The following is a 17,181-nucleotide window of genomic DNA, read 5'->3' on the forward strand; positions in this document are numbered from 1 at the left end:
CTTGACCTGTCCGTCCTCCCTGGACTGACTGATCTCCTCCCAACCTCCCCACCTACACTCACCTTTACTGGCTCCATCCCCACCTCTTTGACCTAGCTGTCTCCTCTATCTATCTTCTATCCGCCTCTCTCTATTTATTTCAGAACCCCCTTCCCCTCCCCCATTTCTGAAGAAGGGTCTAGGCCCAAAACGTCAGCCTTCCTGCTCCTCTGATGCTGCTTGGCCTGCTGTGTTCATCCAGCTCTACACCTTGTTATCTCAAGTTTTGTGAACTGAACTGTTTGCTTTTTTTTATATAAATAATCAACGTATGTTAGAGGTTCTTCCCATATTGTCATCTGTATTTTCACTTTTGGCTAGGATTATCAGGAACTTGTCATCAAAAACCAAAGCACTGAGGCCAGTTGTTGTGGCTCTGCTATGACTCCAGCAGAAGTCAGCAAACTCAGGGCGTATCAGAAACGGAACCTGAAAGTCTGGACTGCTCAGGTATTTTTCAAACATCAGCACCTACAAATTACCCTCCATGTCAACAAACCATCTGGACTTGGATAGTATTACCATTTCTTCACTGAATCAAAATTTTGGAACTCCCTTCCTACCAGGATTGTAGGGTATTAATACACAATGTGGACTGCAGAAATTCAAGAAAGCAGCTCATTACCACCTTCCCAAGGGCAATTGTGGGCTAGCCAGCACAGTCCACATCATGTGAATGAGTTATGAAGAGGGAATGTGGCAACTGTCTATATGCGTGAATATGTGGAGTGTGAGGGGAATGGCAAATATTCCTGGGTGCAAGAGGTTCAGGCAAAATGGGGAAAGAAAGAAAGGAAGGGGTAGCAGTATCTATTGAGGAGTAAATTATACAGCAGGAAGGAGGATGTCCTAACTGGATTTAGAAATCTGTTTAGTTTGTTAGTTCTAACGAAGGACGCACAATTGCCAATGAATGATTAAAATAATAATAAAGAGGCAGAAAGTAATAAGAAAGGTAGCTATTAATACAAAAATAGAAAGAGGTAGCTAGTAACACAAAAATAGATAGCAAGAGTTTCTACAAGGATTTGAATAGGAAAAGAGTAATCCAAAGCTCATGTTAGTCCTCTAGAGACAGAGTCCTGGAACTTATAATGGAATTCAAACAAATGGTGAGGACTTTGAACTGATATTTTGTGCATGCTTCCTGATATAAGACTTCTAAAAATTTCTAATTATAGTGGAAAATGAAGATAGGGAGAGGTGAACTGTAAACAATCACCAGTGTGAGGAAAGTACTGGTCCTAAAGTTTGACAAATCCCAGGACCAGATGATCCGTATCCTAAGGTCCTGAAGTAAATATTGCACTGATCGCAGAATTTTGTAGGTTTGTAATTAACGCATCTATCACTTCTGGAAGTGTCCCAGCAGGTTGGAAAATGGCAAAAGTAGCATTTTTTTTCAAGAAAGGAGGGAGACTGAAAGTATTAACCATGGGCATAAGTCATTAGAATCCCGAATACACTGCCTGACAGTTTGATAGAGGCAGATTCAGTCATGGCTTTCAAAGAGACATGATTTTTTTTTTCCTTTTTTGGAAAATAATATATGGCTATGGAGAAAAACAGGGAAGATGCATGATATGAATTGCTGTTGCAGAGGACCAACAGACAAAATAGGTCAAATGGCCTTTTTCTGCGATTCAACCATCTATGATTTTAATAAAATACAGTGATGTAAGTTTTGAATGGTATAAGTTTTGAATGGTGTGACAATCTATGAATTATTCTGCCCTTTGTCTTGTACGCCACAACCTATTTCTGCTGCAACACACTGAGAGGACATGAGTACAGAATCTGCACTAACCTGCTAATTACAACTTGATCAGTTAGTAATTGCAGAGGAGTCACATACCACACATGAAGCTGTTACATACCTGTAGTGCATCTACCACGTGCTTTTTAAATGTATATTTTTTTTAATTTAATGGATCAATTATTGCAATGTGAGTTTTAAAATTCCCCTTCACACTATTTCCCAAATGTGAAAACACCACTGCTGACACAATAAGGGTCACTTGCTCTCAAACAAATCTGTACCATCACTGGAGTTGAATACCAGATTTAGAAACAAATGAATAATTAACATGCAGTCAGTTGATTGAGGTTGGGTTTCAAATTGCAAGTAGAAGAGTATGTCAGACACTGTGAGGATCAACATGTTAACTAGTCAGTTATAAAATCAGCCCCAAATTATTCACAGCTCCTGAATGAATTAATTTAGTCCTGCATTCATATTAAATGAATACTGTTGTGTTTCAAATTCAAGTTCTATCAGACACCTACTCTGAATAAGAAAAATGAAGATTTTTACTGGCTTCCCAAGCAACAGAAGGTTGGGGTATGCAGTAAATGTGCTTGGCATTTAAGGTCTAAGCTATTAAATCATGAGGCTTATTTACATTTCAGCCATATACCCACCTGAAAACAGACAGTGCAAAGCTGTTGTCTGGTTAAACTTGCACAGCCTAGAAGCTGAACACTGGCTGGAAAGTTTCAGCACAGGCAGTATCCTTCCTTATGAATTCTGAAGGATGTTCTGTGGCCTCTTCAGTTCATGAAGTGGCTTTCACCAAAAGGGTAACCGTAGTGAAGCCCCCACTCTTACCGCAGTTTTAAGACTACTCCTTACTGATGTAATAGACCCCTTATTTACATGCATATATGAAGCATTCTGCTAGTTGAGATGGTTGCTTCAACTATGTCCAGAAGCACTGATATTAAAGTCTCCGTGGAGTAGAAACAAAGTAGATAATTAACTTTAACTGCTGCAACAACCAGACTTGAAATTTTCCAGTCACAGTGAACTGTTACTTAATTTACCATTCAATCACAATGCCAAATTACAACAAATTAATAATGAGTCTGCTCTCATAATTTAATACACAGACAATATTAAGGAACAGGGAAGTATTAGTGATGTCCTGTGTTAAATTTATGAGAAATTAATGAAATGTCGTGGAAAGGAGGTTATCTACTTTCTGGGATAGGCTGTATACAGTGAGCAACCAGTATACGAGCCACACAATCAAGTAGAATTCAAACAGAGATAATACAGACCTGAGACACATTGGTCTTATAAAAGTGGGATTTATTTTTGTTGTGGGTTATTTACAAAAATTACAGAGCACTCAAATCTTTATAAAGCAAAGTTATATTTCTTAGATTTCTGGTGGCGAAATAACAGAGCAAGAGTATGCTACACTTTTCAAAATTAGCACATTTTAAATCAAACACTTTGTGGATGAATATCCAAAGTGCCGGACTGTGTTCAAGTCCACCGATGTAAATGTTTCTTCAGATTCTTTAAATTAAAGCACAAAGTTGACAGATTCTCACTTTTACTCTCAGATTTCCCTAAAACCAGCAAAGACTGTATGCATGAGTAATTGCGCTTCTTTCTCTGTTAATAGGTATTAGTTCCTATCAATGCTTTGGCATGATCACAGATCAACAATATGAATGTTTACAGAGAATAAGAATGGCACACATTCAATTAATGTCTACGGAACAAATTGTCACATGTTTTTCAAATGTAATATCACAGCAGGTATAAAACTGTGTAGAATAAAAGTCTATCTGATAGTACTCTATCATGGCATTTACAAAGGAAAGTCCAGAGTTTTAATTATCTTTACCTCACTCTGCTAACAAAACACTGATATTCTTTAAAGCCGAAAGTGAAGTTTCTCACACTTCAAAGACAGGTGGGAGTGGAGAGGGAAAGGTGAAAACAGTGGCATAGCGGTGATGTCACTGGACCAGTAATTTAGATGCCAGGGCTAATGTTTCAGGGCAGAAATTTAAATCCTAAATTGGCAGCTGGATTTGACTTTGATCAATCAAATCTTGAAATAAAGGCTACAGTAAACATAAAACTATTCGCTTTTTCTAAAAAAAACATGGTTGGCCAGAGATTTTGAGAGAGCTAAATCTTTACTCTGTTTAGGCCCACATGCTGACTCCAAATTTAAACGCAATATGTTTTCCCCTTAATGCCAAGACTAACAAGTCACTCAGTTGCACCAAACTGCTACTGAAAAGTGGAAAAAGAATAAAAGCAAATGAACCAAATGGCATTGACCTAGGCCTCAGAAATAACAATCTTTGACCCAACAACTCTGCAAAGTCCTCCTGACTAACAAATGGGATAGATTCAGAACAGGTCCACAGCTCAAAACTGAACATTCATGAGATACTATAGACCATTAGCAGCAGCAGAACTGCACTCGACCACAATCCAGTATATCCCCACACTACCATCGCCATCACACCTGGGAATCAAATCTGGCGTCCAATAATTTACACTGGAGAGAATGTCAGGCGCAGCACTAGGCATATCAAACCTGGATCAATGAACAGTGCAGAAAACATGCTAGGAGGAGTACCAAAAACAAAATAAGCTAAAAAATTGATGAATCTACAACACAGAACTGTTTCCACACTGTAAGGATTTTATGATTCTAACTGCATACAAGTGATAGAAAGCACTATGCAATCCGTAACCAAAGGTTTTGTCTAAGATCTGCAGCCCTGTCACATGTAGTTGTGAACGGTGATCAACAATTAAACAACTAGCAGGAGGAAGAGCAATCACAAATAACCCCCTTTCTTAATATTGAAGAGCCCAAAATGTTGTGCATAACACAAACTGATGTAATTATATCCATCTTTAGCCAGAAGTGTAGATTGGATGACCCATTTGGTCTCCTCAAGACATTCCCCAGGATTACAGATACCAGTCTTCAGCCAATTTAACTCATTCTATATAATATTAAGAAATATCTGAGGCCAATGGATACAGCAAAGGCAATGAGCATGGACAATATTCCAGCTGTAGAACTGACCACTGTGCTCCAGGACTGGCTCCCAATTTTTTTTTCTAGCTCTGATGTTCTTTCGGTTCTTTACATCATGAACCAAGCTATTCTGGTACAGCTAGAACTCTGATGGCATGTTGTCTCAGTGGTTAGCACTGCTGCCTCACAGCACCAGGGACCCAAATTCAATTCCACTTTTGGGCGACTGTCTTTGTGGAGTTTGCACATTCTTGCCGTGTTTGTGCTGGTTTCCTCCAGGTGTTCCTGTTTCCTTCTAAGCTCAAAGATGGACAGGTTTGGTAGATTGGCCATGCTAAACTGCCCATAGTGTGCAGGCTTGGTGGGCTGTGGTGCCCCTATATACCTGCTGCCCAGTCCTTCCAGGTCGCAGTGGTTTTAGGTTTGGAAAGTGCTGTTGAAGGAACCTTGCTGAATTTCCACAATACATCTTGTAGATGGTGCACAATGCTATTGCTCTGCTTTGATGGTGGAGGGAACAAATGGTTATAGATGTGGTGCCAATCAAGTGGGCTGCTTTGTCCTGCATGGCATCAAGCTTCTTGTGTGTTTTTGGAACTGCACTCATCCAGGAAATTGGGGAGCATTCCATCACACTCCTGGTTTGTATCTTGTGGATGGTGGGCAGACTCTAGGGAGGCAGGAGGTGGGTTATTCTTTTCAAGATTCCTAGCCTCTGCCGCAGTGGTTGTATGGCTAGTCCACTTCAGTTTCTGGTCAATGGTGCACTCTAAGACTGTTCAGTAGCACTTAGTTTCTACCAGATTCACTTAGATCCTGGTCTAGATCTCAAAATGTATATATGAGCTGAATTCAAGAGGTGAGGTGAGAATGACTCCCTTAACATTGAGTCAGCCTGGGCAAAATTGAAGTAATGTGGAATCAGAGGAAAATGCTCCCTTAGCTGAAGTCATACCAAGCTAAAAGTAAGATGGTTGCAGTTGTTGTCCCATTATATTGCTGCAGGAGTTCCTCAGGGTAGTATTCTAAGCCCAGCTATTTTTAGCTGCTTAATTCATAATCTCAGTGAAGGTTTCAGTGTGTTATTTACTATTCATGACTAAACGAATGCCGAAGCGGTCTATTTCCATATATTGCAAGACTTAGGCACCATTCAAGTTTGGACTGTCAAATGTTTATGTCATACAAGTGACAATAACTGACAATTCCAACAAGAAAGAATCTAACCTGTTCCCCTCAACAATTAGTGATATTATGTCACTGCCCCACTGTCAACAATCGGAGGATTACCATTTACCAAAAATCTAATGGGACTAACCACATAAATACTGCGACTACAAGAGTAGGTCAAAGGCTGGGAATTCTGAAGAGTAATTCACCTTCTGACGTCCCAAAGTCTGTCCAGTCAGGAGTGTGATGGATTACTGTCTGCTTGTCGGGGCTGAAGTTCCACCAACACTCAGGAAGCTTGACACCAACTTGGACAAAGCCACCCACTCAAGAATCCCCTTCAAAATTCACTTCCTCCATCATGTGCACTTGGGCAGCAGTGTGGACCACCGCCAAGATATACTACAGCAATTCATCAACTCCTTCAATATTGCCTTCTAAACCCATGACCTCTATATTCTAGAAAGTCAAGGAGAACAGACTTGAGAACACCACCACCTGCTTGTAACACACTACCCTGACTTAAAACTATATTGCTTTTTCTCTACTGACACTAGATCAAAATATTGTAACTTCCTCCTGAACAGCACTGTGGATTTTCCTATTCCAGATGGGCTCATCAAATAAGGCACTCATACTTGAAAGCAATTAGAAATGGAGAACAAATGCTGGGTTTGCCAGTAGAGCTGACATTCCATTAAAGGATGAAAGGGAAGAAAACTGACAGTTCTTGCACACCTTCCACAGACTGTAGATGGGTCATCTATACTTTTGTTTCAATTACTGTACATTAATTTTGTGAGCTGAATAAATTGTATGTTTAATATAGCAGGAAAAAAATGCTCGAGCATGCTAGAGGGCTATCTTCTCAGGTTACTGCAAGCTTTATAGATTTTGATTTACCATCCCATACATGGTAAATATCCTCTTTGGCATTAATACGATACATTGTGCTAATGTCCTCAAATACACCCATTTTATACTGTACCCTAGCAGCATAAAATGAACAATGGAGGCCTTTTCTACAGTGTTTAAGAACTGAATTCTAAATTCATTGGCTTTATACTGAATTTTTGTCACAGTTGTATGTAAAGGTTTACAGTTCTGTGCCTCCTAGAGACACATCCAAATTTCTCACCAGAAAAGATGAGGAAGATAAAGGGAAGACTGTGGGAATCAGCGAGATTTAATAAATATTTTATCCCACTGGTTAAAGCTCTAAAACACTCAGTACAAAATGCCACAGACTTGGCAGCAGTGAACTGATGATGTGATTGAAGAGGGCTTTTTGATAAGATCATCATCTGCTTCAAGACTCAGGGGTCTGCTCCATCTCTCCGAGGACACTCTACAGCGCTGATGAATGTCCCATTGTGAACAGATGCAGCTCAGATAACACAAAGCGACTCTGTCCCTTGCCCATTTGTTTTGCACTGTATGTTAAAAAAAAGCAGCAAAGAACGTCATGCTCTCATTCTCTCTCTTTCCGCACTTGCCTCCAGAAATAATTTCCACTAATGCTAAATCCATTGTCAAGTTAGTTTTTAAGGAGCAGGTTAGTTTGATTGCACCTAAAGCAGGAGGGATGTGATATGGAATTTCCAGTTGAGAAGGAAATGTCACCCTGTTTCGATAAGGGAGCGATGAACTTTTTTTCCTGATGCTATTATCAAGCCATCGTGAACAAAATGCATCATTTATAACCTGAAGCACCACCATTATCTACTGGCTAGACACTTGTTTTTAAACACAGAAAGACCTTTTTTTACTCTGAGACTAAAGCTGACTGTGAAGCTCAATCTTCCTTTTCATTTCTGAAAGAAAGTTGACACTCTGTGGGCAAAGTTTCCAGGCAACCACACGTGTGTTTTTAAATATAAAAAATGCATTTATTCAAACTGTATGTCAACTTTGGGACTTAAATGTGTAGCAAAAAAAAAAAAAATCCATTACCTCTCAAGATTTTCTCAACTACAGAATGTTACAGCAAATAAATATAGGTGATGTGTATAGTACTGTATAATTTACCCTGAATTACAACTCTCTGCCTGCATGGTTTCTCTTAAGTTGTAGCTACTGTAATGGAACTACACTCCACAAGCAAAATCTGTAGTTGCCGTTTTCTTTTCTTTCTCATTGTTACAGCAGGGTTTGTATGAACTTTATTACCCTAGCACGATGGGATTCTGGCACGTAATCAAAGAAGAACAAAACAGGCAAACAGAACTATAGATTTAATTATTGGGTTACAATTATTGCAATAGAGAATGGTTATTAAATATAGACAGAATAATGTCCTTTCATTCCAAATCAGTCAAAAGTCAGATTCAATGTAGGTCACATTTTCATATTTGTCAGGAATAGTTAATCTTATAGGGTGTAAAATTGGCATTGTGGATCAACAATCTGTTACAGAAACCTTTCAATATTCATTTCTATTTACTTCTTTGGAAATTATCATTGGGCCATTTTGATACAAGTGAATGATTCGCAATGTCAGGTTTACACCTGGTCACCAATTTGAACATCTACTACTTTGTGGACAAAATCTGGCGTCAAAGCATTCTAAGCACAAATCTCAAGATAATTCCATATGAGGAGAAATATTCAGCTTGTTTCAGTACATCTATCAATTATATCATAAACATTTTCAAGCAGTGCTCTATTTAGACATTTAGCTTACACATTAATCACATTTCCGTGTTCCCTGATACCAGTCTTTAGAATTACTTATTACTTATTAAAACTTTTGTCCCTTAGTTCTGCTGTTTCAATTTAATTTAGAGAAAATTTCTAGCTTAATGTATTTCAGTATTTAAAAAAATATGCTGCCCTCATTGTCAAATGCTGCCATTCGAGCTATAAAGTTCAAATTTTTCCAGTTTTTTTGTTCTCATATGTCCATTGAGTCTCACAGCTCTTCCACACATGACATTCAAAGTTTTGATGTCTTATTTAACAAGAATGGAATGCAGTATTCAAAGTATGGAGTTAACACATAGTAAATAATTTGAATCATATTTTTCTCATTTCACTGTCATGATGAAATACAATACATCTCCGAGATGCCAACTACTTTCCTGACGTATGGATGAATTTTATTGATGGGACAAGGGTGTGGTCCACACTGCTCAATATCCCATCTCTGGAAGAAACATTGCTCCTGAATCAACAGACTTTAAACAAGGCTGTCCCACAGTCATGTACCACACCAAGAGGCCTTAATCAGGTGAGGATTAGTCCCGTGGGAGGATATCCAGCCTTCAAGTGCTGCCAGCCAATTTGATTGTGCAACTAAGCAATGGAAGAGCTCAGCAATGAGCACTGCTGGAACTGCATAGAGGCCCCATGATGAGGATATGAGCATTGAAAAGGACTAAGTCTGTGGTTTTAGATGGAGTAGCACTGGGAAGCCTTCACTGGGGTGGAGGTGTAAGGTTCAGAGAGCATGTAGAGAGACCCAACGGAGGAATAACATCTTGGGAATGCACACAGAGCACCCTCCCTGAATGGTGAACAACACCATTCCTTCCTATTCATCAAAATGTTTGTACAAAAATGGCTTTTTCATTCTCGACCTCCTGTTGGTGCCAGTGCCCAGTGTGTTTTGGCACTGTAGGTGTATTAAAGACTTTAATTAGTTAATAATTGTCCAGACAAGAGCCTCAATAGACCTAAGGGTGGATGAATGGGCAAGTGGTTGCCTTACCCACTTCCATATTACGGGGCTAACCACCGTTTTATGTCCTCAGCCCTGCAATGAAAACATATTTTGTTGGGGGGGTGACATAAAATTCAACCCATGGCTTTTAATTGAAGTGAGATACATTAATTAAAAGAAAATTATTCTCTTCTGTCCATTAGCAGAGATTTTTAAAAAAATGATTTTATCTCTTTTCATTTTGTCAATTGCTTCTGAGGTGTTCCTAACAAACTCTCTATTTGTTAAGTCCAATTTTTAAATGACCAGCAATAAACACACTAGAGTCTTTGAAAAAAACTTAAAAAGCTGTATTTTTGCGGTCAACTCCGCACCATCGCCCGCCCCCCCCCCACCCCACCTCACACACACGCACAGGTTAAAAAGACTAGTATTGTTTTCACTGGAAAGACTGTGGCTGAGAGGAGACCGGATAGAGGTCTATAAAATTACGAGAGGCATAGATAGAGTGGATAGTCAGAGGCTTTTCCCCAGGGTTGAAGTTTCAATTACAAGGGGGCACAGGTTCAAGGTCAGAGGGGGAATATTTAAGGGACATGTGTGAGGGAAGTTTTTTCATGCATAGAGTGGTAGCAGCCTGGAATGCACTACCCGAAGAGGTGCTAGAAGTGGGCACATTGAAGACATTTAAGAGGCACCTAGATGGGTACATGAATAAGGAGGGGATAGAGGGATATGGATCAAAAAATGGCAGGTTTGTTTTTAGATTAATTAGGGCATGATGGTCGGCACAGGCTTGGAGGGCTGAAGGGCCCGTTCCTGTATTGTACTTTTTCGTTTGTTCAAAGAAGTGAAAAGAAGAAGACAACAGAAGTGCTTGCAATTAAGAATTACATAAAGATCAGAGGTCTGTCTGTTAATTTACATGTTTGTTTTTACTGAATCAAGTAAATCAATGTACCATGAAGATTCTTTTCTGTAGCTCACATTCAGGTGGGAGCAGTTGGCTGTAGTGGCAGAATTCCTTTTAAAGTTGAAGAAGGGATAGAAAAATACGGTCAGTTTAAAAACTTAGGAGATAGCAAGAACTGCAGATGCTGGAAGTCAGAAGCAATACAGTGTGGAGCTAACGATACATAGCAGGTAGGCAGCATCAGAGGAACCAGAAAGTCAACATTTTGGGTTGGGACCCTTCTTCAGGGCTCATCGAGGCGTGCACAGAATTCATTGGGGGAATGAAGGTGATTCCTCTGCAAAGGACCTCTGAGATTTATGTAATTCTTAGTTGCAAGCACTCCTGATGAAGGGTCCTGACCCTAAACGTCGACTTTCCTGTTCCTCTAATGCTGCCTGACCTAGTGTGTTCCTCCAGCTCCACACTGTATTGACAGTATACAAATTCAGTCCATTTCTCCAGCAAAACAGAAGCTTCCAGAGAAATATCTTTGGGGAGAGATTGGCCTATCAGCAAGGACTGTAGAGGGTCTTGCAGCTTTCAGGCAGTGATATTAACAGCAGACCGACTTTTGACCAGAATAAATACGGGCTCAGAAAAGATAAAATTAAATCTTTTTTCAAAGGCCAGGAGTTTAGCTCATCACAGGCTTATTAACGATGAATAAATTTAATTATTTGTGTGATTTCAATGTCCTTTCTCAAAAATCATTATTTGTTGTGTAAGATAACTGTTGGATTGTTAGTGCCACTGGTGCATAATAAGTTTTGATAGTTCTTTGTTGCTTGTCAGATCATTCTGGGGAGCTCAATTTGCTGCTCTTTGGATTGGTTTGACTGCAATGATCACACAATGGAATGAGAGAGATTCCAGGGTGAGTCATGCCTTCTGAGTTCTGTCCCGATAACTGCTGATTGGAATGTCACAGAATTGCAGTCAACTTGAATCAAGTGTTCGGTGGCACCAAAGACAATTTTAAATATATAAAAAAAAACTATGGTTTGAAAACATTTCATTATTTCTTTCAGGTCTTGTAGACCTGGCAAGATTCTTAATGTTAAGTTGCTACATTTCAACATGGACTAATAATAACTGTTGTCTGCTGTGCAACAACCATGCAGACTTCAGACTGTTTTCTAACTATACAATAATGACTATTTCAAAGGGTCTATTTAAGTAAGAGGTGGTGGCATGTTACAGATTACTCCGGGAAACAGAATTGCTGAGACAATGCGTACTTTTATGTGCATGTTATAGTCCAGAGCTGGGAATAGTGATTGTCGGAGCTCTATCTGTCTTTTCATCATGTGACTGATTAGGAATCTTTTCTGCTCCTAACAACTGCAAATAGCACATAATACAAAAATTTGCATGCTGAATGCACCTTCCTTAGCCATCAAGTCTTCTGTGGAGCTCAAACTCAGAACTACCAGATCAGAGGTAGACATGCCACTCACTGAGCCAAAAAGACCTAAACAAGGGATAAATCTTGAATCTAATATTAGAAAATTGTAGAAAAATACCCTTGAGATGGATGAGTACAACATGAAGCAGTGAGATTTACAAAGAAAGACTTTATTTCACTCTGTCCATTACACAAAATGCCCAGACCAATTATCTGATGAAAAATCTCCTTATACTAATAAAGCAACGCTTATAAGTTTATTAGCTTAATGTGAATACAAGATTTTTGACCTAATCTATGTTTCTTTAAAGTCCTTGGGGTACAGAATTTCCTCAATAGGACAAGTATCTTTGAGTTATTGCTAGCTGCAATACGAGGGCTTTTGTGGTTAAGGCTGTTTGGGTCGAAACAGCTGGTAATACACACCAGTGACCATCCCTTCATACCTTGCTCAGCTCAAGAGATAAGAGAAACTGTCATCAGCTTTGCCTGGTGTCAATAGCAAATGTCGCAGAATGCATGAGACCTGAAACAATGGAAAAAGCAGATGATTCCAGCAAGAGGGCAATGGCTCTGAAGGCTGACACCAACAAGTTAAGTGGCACATCCTGGGGCACTCTTCTGAAGAAGCAGACTTGTGCCTAGTCATCTCAGAGAAGAATGGGACCTTTATACATGTGTTAACAAAACACCGTTGCAAAGATACTGTTGCTTATAGTTGAAGCAACTGATACAACATTGCATTCAACCCTTGGCATGAGGAAGACACATGAGGAATGTAACATTTTCTTGATGGCTACAGCATTCTAGGAGGTTGGCTGTATTGTTATTTTCCTGAATTTGGAGATCCTTTTACAATCGCAATGATATCATGATCAGACTTCCAGTGACAGTTTTATATGCCCTAGAAAACCATATTATTGCAAAATTAACTGCACAACTAACGCCACAAACAAGTTTTAAAAATCAATAAAGCTTTATCAGGGTGATATTCAGATGAAAAATATTTGGTCTGAATCTTATTTTCTTCTCTTTGTCAACCACAAACATTTGCCAATGTCTAAATGTCACATTAAAGGTTATTTTCCTAAGCATCCAGCATTTTCGGTTCATACGCTCTGTAATGCTTCAACGATCTGCATTCATTTTCTCTCTTAAAAGCTGGGCATAATTCACATAGATGCCTGAAATTGCTCCAGACCATATCATCTAAACTACAAAGCATGAGGGTTACAATACAACAGCATTTGGGGAGGCAATGGCTTAGTAATATTATTGCTAGAGTACTAATCCGGACACTCAGTTAATATTCTGGGGACGCGTGTTCAAATCTTACCATGGCAGATGGTGGAGTTTGAATTCAATACAGAATCTGGAATTAAGGTCTAATGATGACCGTGAAACCTTTGCCGATTGTTGGAAAACCCCATCTGGTTCACTAATGTCCTTCGGGGAAGGAAATCTGTAATCCTTACCTGGTCTGTCCTACATGGGACTCCAGATCCACAATAATGTGTTTGACTCTTAATTGCCCTCTGGGCAATTAGGGATGGGCAATAAATACTGGCTCAGAGTCACCCACATTCTGTGTCCGAATAGAATTTAATTCAACTACAGCTTAAGTATATAGTAACATAACAAATGGGAGAAGGAGTAGGGCATAGACCTTCTTTAGCTCATTCTGCCATTCACTACAATCTTGGCTGATCAGCTATCTCAACTCCATTTTCCTGCCCATTCTCCATACCGTTTTTACCTGTGAGGCACTACACATTTGCCTCAGCCTTGCATGGTGGCTCAGTGGTTAGCACTGCTGCCTCACAGCGCCAGGGACCTGGGTTCAATTCCACCCTCGGGCGACTGTCTGTGTGGAGTTTGCACATTTTCCCCGTGTCTGCGTGGGTTTCCTCCGGATACTCCGGTTTCCTCCCACAGTCCAAAGATGTGCAGGTTAGACGGATTGGCCATGCTAAATTGCCCGCAGTGTTCAGGAATGTGTAGCTTAGGTGGGATATAAGGCGATGGGTTTGGGTGGGATGCTCCAAGGGTTGGTGTGGACTTGTTGGGCCGAAAGGCCTGTTTCCACACCGTAGGGATTCTATGATCAATGATGGAGCGTCTGCTACTCTTGACTGTAGTGAATACCAGGTCATAAATGAAATCACCAATCTCAGAATGAAGAAATGTCGAATCAATAACCCCCTTATTCTTCTGTGACTATGTCCACATGTTCAATGTGGAAACAACATATTAAGCCCCTTAAGTTTCAAGTAGGTCACATCACATTTCTTTAAACTGCAGAGAGTACAGACCCAATTTATTCAGCCTCCTATCATGGAAAATGGTCTTATTCGAGGACCAACCTAGTGGATCATCCCTATACTGTCTTCAACGGAAATCTATATTATACTATTGGTGTGACCTCACTATAACCATTGATGCAAGGTTTCCTTGTTCTTGTATTTCAGTCACCTTGCAATAAAGCCTAAAATGCTATTTTCTTCCTTAATTACTTGCAGTACCTGCACGCTAACGTTATGTTATACTTCATTCAGGTTTCTCAGATTATCAATATTCAGAGGCTTCACGCCTTTTTAAAATAAACTGTTTTTCCGTTCTTGCTACCAAAGAAATTGACCTCATACTCTCCCACATTTTGGTCAGCCTGACACCTTGTGACTGCTTACTTAACTTGGCTATTTTGATTTGTGACATCTTTGTGTTTTCCTCTTCGCTTACATTCCGTCCTAACTTTGCAGCATCAGTAAACTTGACTGAACTACACTCGCTTCTTCATTAAGACTCTAAGAGCGTTCCTTGCAGCAGCCTACTAAATTGCATCTGCCAACTTGAAAATGCTCCGTTATTCCTATTCTCTGGTTCTCTGGGACTAACCAATCTTTCATTTGTACTACTCTATTTTCCACAACTCCATTAGCCCTTACCTTGCATGTTAACCCTATGAAATGCTTTCTGAAAATCCAAGTGTAACTTATTTACTGACTCCCCTTTATCATCTTATTCATCAGATTCTTAAAAACAAACTATTACATTTGTAAATTCAGTGTAATTGGTGCTGCAGTTGCTATATGAGATATATATTGCTAAATTAGTTGTTTGTACTATAATGCTTGGTAATGAAGTGTTTTTAAATTTAAATAGCTGCACTCAAAATATCATCGGCAATTTGAGTAATTGAAATAAATACGTAAATAAATAATTGCGTAAATAAATTACGTAAATGGAGATTATGTTAAACTTGTAACCATATATGAATGTTATCTATCAGACAGTGGACAGTTTTTGGACAGTTTGCTCAGTTTTTAGGAAGTACTTACAATGAGGTAAGTCTGTTGAAAGCAGGTATTGCACAGGTACATATATTTAGCTTTGGAATTTGGATTGGATCATGAATAAGTGTTATTCTAATGGTACAGTGTATGAAAGTAGCAATATAACCCAAAACTTAAGTTACGTTCACTCTGATAAGCACTTTAATTCGAACATATATCCTTGCAGAATGTCAAGTGAAGACCACTAGTTTGGAAATACACATTATTGATTATTCAGAGTACTTATCACAATTATTGCTATTTATGATTCCTGTGCAATACGTTGTATTAATTAGAGGGCTTAATTATTAATGTAATAATTAGGATGTAAAATAGAAATTACCATACAATCACAAAGCACTTTAGAAGCAAATAAGTCACAAGCAATTTAGGAAGAGTGATTTAAATCTTCTGATGTTAGAGCTAGACAGAGTAAAGCAAGCTTTACTTGGTATCTTATACATAATGTTGATATGAAATGGCATGTTGAAATGTAAAATATTACATTGAACAACTTAACATCTGTCAACTAATGGCCACAAACATTAGCAAAAGAAAAGTAAAAATAATTCAAAGGACCAAAGTTCACAGTATGGATAGTTTAACACATATTTTATTTTGTGAATCCTTCAGAATTTTAACCAAGGAAAGCAATTACCTCCTGATTCACTGTGAGATCGAAGGTCTGCCTTTTCCACCTTTGAATATACTCATCAATGGAGCAATCACAACACTCTGGAATTAAGTTTTTCAAAGATTTACAACCTTCCAAATGAAGAAATTTCTCCTCACTTCAGTCCTAAATAAACAACCTATTCTCCTGAAGCTGCACCCAGTCAACAGCATAAACTACAGTCATTTCTGCGATCATGCATGTTTCATCAATCGGCGATTGAATAAGTGAATGCTGTTCGTAAAACGCGAATTTTCGCATGCATGTGTTGCCTATTACGTGATTCCATCCCCAACATTTTAAGTGTTATGGTGTTTAGTGGAATAAAATTTTCATGCCAACAGAGTCTCCACGTCGACATCACATGTCAAGAGTGAGGATGAAGAGCTGCTGGAGTCCTATTGTGAAGACCTCTCTATAGCTGATCTACAAAAATTTGTCGCTGAGGGGGAATTGGAAGGTGGAGATGAAGAAGGTGAAGTCCAGGAAGCAGCACCACGAGAGCTTTCCACTTCTCTTTTCTCTTCTATCCTGAGGGAAGTTGAGAAGCAGTTACAGCTCTTAGAAGACAATGATTACAATGTAGAACCCAGCAGGATAGCAATTTGTGGAATAAGGTCTTATTCGGCACCATATGAATAACTTCTTTATGAAAGAAGAAAAATGGCAAAGCAGCAAAAATAGATGTCTTTTTTAAGCCAACCCCCAAGAAACAGTCAGAAGACAATGAACCGTCGCCATTCACTTCTGGATTAACTATCTTTCAACCTAACCCTGTAACTAGAACTGCACCTGAAGGTGATGATGATGGTGATGATGATGGTGATGATGACTCTCAGCCCCTGTCTTAACAATTCAGCAACCACAAAACTATCCTCCTCTCCCATCAAGTTGTATTCAAATTTTTTCAAGGTAAAGTGTTAAATTTACTGTATTATTTCATTACTAGGTATGAATCTAACATTTATTTAAACTGTGCTATCTTTTGTGTTAGGCTAACTACTATATTCTTTTCGATGTTGAGTAATATTTTTGGTGGTCTACCCCGACCCTATTTTTTTCATAAGCCGTTATTTTTATTGCACGATTTTCTACAGTGTAAAGTCGTACAAGAGCGCAACTATCGCATTATAGCAGAAAGGACTGT

At 39.0% G+C, this 17,181-nt stretch overlaps 1 protein-coding gene across 1 annotated transcript in view; it reads right to left on the bottom strand.

Annotated features, from left to right (window-relative positions):
• Positions 1-16,460: 16,460 nt before the first annotated feature.
• The window catches only part of LOC125482971 (zinc finger protein ZFPM2-like), a 335,207-nt gene continuing 334,486 nt past the window's right edge, over positions 16,461-17,181 (bottom strand). Inside the window, exon 5 of the mRNA XM_048596117.1 lies at positions 16,461-16,565. Within this exon, the coding sequence (XP_048452074.1) occupies positions 16,461-16,565 (105 nt within the window). The remainder of the gene's footprint in view (positions 16,566-17,181) is intronic.

The sequence above is a fragment of the Rhincodon typus genome, chromosome 4 (assembly GCF_021869965.1).
Source record: "Rhincodon typus isolate 14 chromosome 4, sRhiTyp1.1, whole genome shotgun sequence".
Classification (NCBI taxonomy): domain Eukaryota; kingdom Metazoa; phylum Chordata; class Chondrichthyes; order Orectolobiformes; family Rhincodontidae; genus Rhincodon; species Rhincodon typus.